We start from the raw sequence: 3613 nt of genomic DNA, 5'->3' as shown, positions 1-3613 counted from the left end.
TCGCGCGGCTTCGGGACCCGGACATCCACTCATTTGGCGTCTCAGATCAGCCTAACCATCACGGTTCACACCATTGCGAGATATTGTCCGCTCTGGCCCCTTGGCCTCACAATTTTATCCTACAAAAGGCGCCTTACAAAACAGAGGTGGTGTGAACTCTTATACACCCCAGTGACTCTCCTATTATATAGGATGTGGGATTCAGGGCTCTTTCTTAGGTCCGTGACATTCTCTCCCACCTAATCTCGTGACGCCCTTGTCACGGAGGCTGGCCACCCTGCCTACCTCCCTTGAGGCGCTTGGTATGGATCGAATGGTTTAGGGCTGGCTCTGATACCACTTGTCACGGGTCGAGACTTAAGCTCCGAACCTGCGCAACTTCAGGACCCAGGCATCCACTCATCCGGCTTCTCAGATCAACCTAATCGTCACGGTTACCTCCCTTGAGATGCTTCCTTTAGGTCCGTGACATTCTCCCCCACCCAACCTCGTGACGCCCTCGTCAAGGAAGCTAACCACCCTGCTTACCTCCCTCGAGGTGCTTGGCGTCCGTGACATTCTCCCCCACCCAACCTCATGACGCCCTTGTCACGGAGGCTGGCCACCCTGCCTACCTTCCTTAAGGTGCTTGGTATGGATCGAATGATTTAGGGCTGGCTCTGATATCACTTGTCACGGATCGAGACTTAAGCTTTGAACCTACGCGACTTTGGGACTCGGGCATCCACTCATCCGACTTCTCAGATCAACCTAATCGTCACGGTTACCTCCCTTGAGGTGACTTCCTTTAGGTCCGTGACATTCTCCCCCATCCAATCTCGTGATGCCCTCCTTAAGGTGCTTGGTATGGATCGAATGATTTAGGGCTGGCTCTGATACCACTTGTCACGGATCGAGACTTAAGCTTCGAACCTACGCGACTGCTTCGAACCTACGCGACTTTGGGACCCGGGCATCCACTCATCCGGCTTCTCAGATCAACCTAATCATCACGGTTACCTCCCTTGAGGTGACTTCCTTTAGGTCCGTGACATTCTCCACCACCCAACCTCGTGACGCTCTCGTCAAGGAAGCTTACCACCTTGCCTACCTCCCTCGAGTGCTTAGAGTGGATCGAACGGTTTAGGGCTGGCTCTGATACCACTTGTCATGGGTCGAGACTTAAGTTTCGAACCCGCGCGGCTCCGGGACCCGGGCATCCACTCATCCGACGTCCCAGATCAATCTAATCGTCATGGTTCACACCCTTGTGAGGTATTGTCCGCTCTGGCTCCTTTGGTCTCACAGTTTTGTCTTACAAAAAGGCACCTCACAAGGTTGAGATGGTGTGAACCCTTTTATACCCTAGTGACCCTCTTATTATATTCGATGTGGGATTCAGGACTCTTCCTTAAATCCATGACAATTGCATATCCTCTTATTTTTTGTAATTTTACATTAAGGCATTCGACTGCCTTAGAATCCAGTGATTCACTGGACCCTTTCCACTTCGGTTGGAAGCTCGAAGGTTTTTGTCCCTCAACCGCACGGTTGGGGCGTTACCATACCAGCACCCTTTGGATTCTATCGTAATAGAGGTGTGGTGGAAGCCTAATTCAAGCTACTGGCAAAGCATAAATATCGTACAAAAATCGTTGAATAAAATAGTACATATATAATGTTCAAAAATTCATCATCAACTGTATTATTTCACCCTATTACAATATATATTTCGCAGATTAAATTATTCTCCTTACATTATTGAACAAGCATGAACATTATCATCGCTGAAGAAAGATACGAAATTCTCTTCTGGTGCATTTGAAGCAGGAAAAGCTTGAACAACATTTCGAACAAAGCCGGCGGGTGCCCTTTTATCGTAGGCACCAGAAACATAAGGATAATAAACTAGATGTTGAGGGATATAAGGCCAGAATTCTGCTCTCTTTCCGGTGCTCATCACTCTCTTTAGCACCTTGTTCGGATCAACGTAGCCGCTCACCGTTACACGGCTTTGTTTTCGATTTACTTCAACAGTTTTTACTCCTGTTCATGGAGACTAGAAGATGGTAAGAACACAAACTATTTTGAATACGTATATTTAGAATTTCATTAAAACATTGATTTGTTAAAGTGATGTTATAAGAATATTCTTCAAATTTAATCACTAATTGAACTTTAATGTATTATTATTCGATCTCATTTGACTCTGTGTAAGTACTAGTAGATTAAAAAAATGAACTGAGTAAATATTTAAAAAAAAAAAAATTCAGAATTTAATTCAATTGAATCATATAATCACGTCATTAAATGAAAAATGGTATTCAGCAAGTTTAGGGTTCAGATCTCGGAATCCATTCCCTTTTTTCTCAAGATGTGAACTCTTTTTCTACCAAAAGGAAAAAACTGCAAAGAAAAGACAATGGAGCATAGCTCGGAAGTCTAGAATAAATTGAAGTCAAACCAAAAAACCTGGAACCAATCATTCAAAATTTTTTCTTGGGGAGTTTTGCTTTACTTTTCCCTTTAATTCCAAGTAACCATGATTGCAGAAATTCTTGAGTTATACTTCATTTTAAAAGCTGTCTTTCTGGGAATTATATTAGCTATTGTTTTATAAAATACTTTTTTAAAGATGCTACTTTCTTGTCTTTAAGGATAAGCACAAACGATATAATTCAATTTGAAGGTCTCGAAGTTCAAATCTTATTAAATAAAAAGCTTGACTTTAATTATTAGTATAGCTCAAAAGATTCATCATTAATTTGTTCCCGGTATTTGATGTTTGCAAATTTCATCCTTTAAAGGGTTGGTTTGTGATTGAACTTCAATGAAGAAAACATTAATGAAATTATAGAGAGAGAGAGAGAGAGAGAGAGCTTCATATTACAGAACCTTTCATGGAGGTAACAGCATGTTTCACTCTTCTTTCACAGCCATCGCAGTCCATTTTAACCTTGATTTCAACAGTCTGAGAAATAAAAACACGTATCATCTTTAGCATTAAGGTGACCAAAAATGCAGAATCACTAGAAAAGAAGAGTTGTGTAGGTAATTTCTTTCTTTAGTTGTTCATTGCAAAAAACAGAACATAAAGTAAAGAAGGGAATAGAGAAAGTAAAAGGAGAAAAGTTATTTTCTGTCTCTATGCTTGTTACTCAATATCTACCTGCATTGGTTTGCGTTTCCTCCTTGTTCTGGTGAAAGTGCAAAAGTTTGAAATATAATCGAGAGCCCCCATGTTTTGTTCTTTCTTTTTGCAGAAAGCTAGCAATAGACAGAACGGAAGAGAACAGAACAGAGAGAAAAAGAAAAGGAAAGGAATGTACATATGATAATAGGACTATGAGACTTGGTATTTATAAATAAAGGGAATCGTTACATTTTTAAATTTAATATAAAGGAAGTTGTAGATACTTACAATCCCGCCTCTCCTCTAATATATATCATCTCATTCATTTAAGGGTCTTTTTTATTTTGGTAATATACTTATAATCAATGGTGAGATGGATTTTGTAAATATTGAATTCGACGATGATGATGAAATTATTTATTATAATAATAAAAATAAAATTAATAATAAAATATGTGTTTAGATATAAATATAATAATGTTAAAGTGAAACATAATTAAA

General features: G+C 40.1%; 1 protein-coding gene across 1 annotated transcript; it reads right to left on the bottom strand.

The window, feature by feature from the left end:
- Window positions 1–1620: 1620 nt before the first annotated feature.
- LOC111313596 (heavy metal-associated isoprenylated plant protein 21-like) lies at window positions 1621–3347 on the bottom strand. Its single transcript, XM_022914270.2, has 3 exons — window positions 3149–3347; window positions 2875–2950; window positions 1621–2025 (listed from the first exon to the last, which is right to left on the bottom strand). The coding sequence occupies exons 1-3, from the start codon at window positions 3308–3310 to the stop codon at window positions 1733–1735; spliced, it is 531 nt and encodes a 176-aa protein (XP_022770005.2). The 5' UTR covers window positions 3311–3347; the 3' UTR covers window positions 1621–1732.
- Window positions 3348–3613: the final 266 nt, after the last annotated feature.

The sequence above is a fragment of the Durio zibethinus genome, chromosome 23 (genome assembly GCF_047325235.1).
Source record: "Durio zibethinus cultivar Kanyao isolate XHJ-2024 chromosome 23, ASM4732523v1, whole genome shotgun sequence".
Taxonomy (NCBI): Eukaryota; Viridiplantae; Streptophyta; class Magnoliopsida; order Malvales; family Malvaceae; genus Durio; species Durio zibethinus.
The sequence above is the reverse complement of the archived record's forward strand: the minus strand, read 5'-3'. Positions and strand labels throughout refer to the sequence as shown.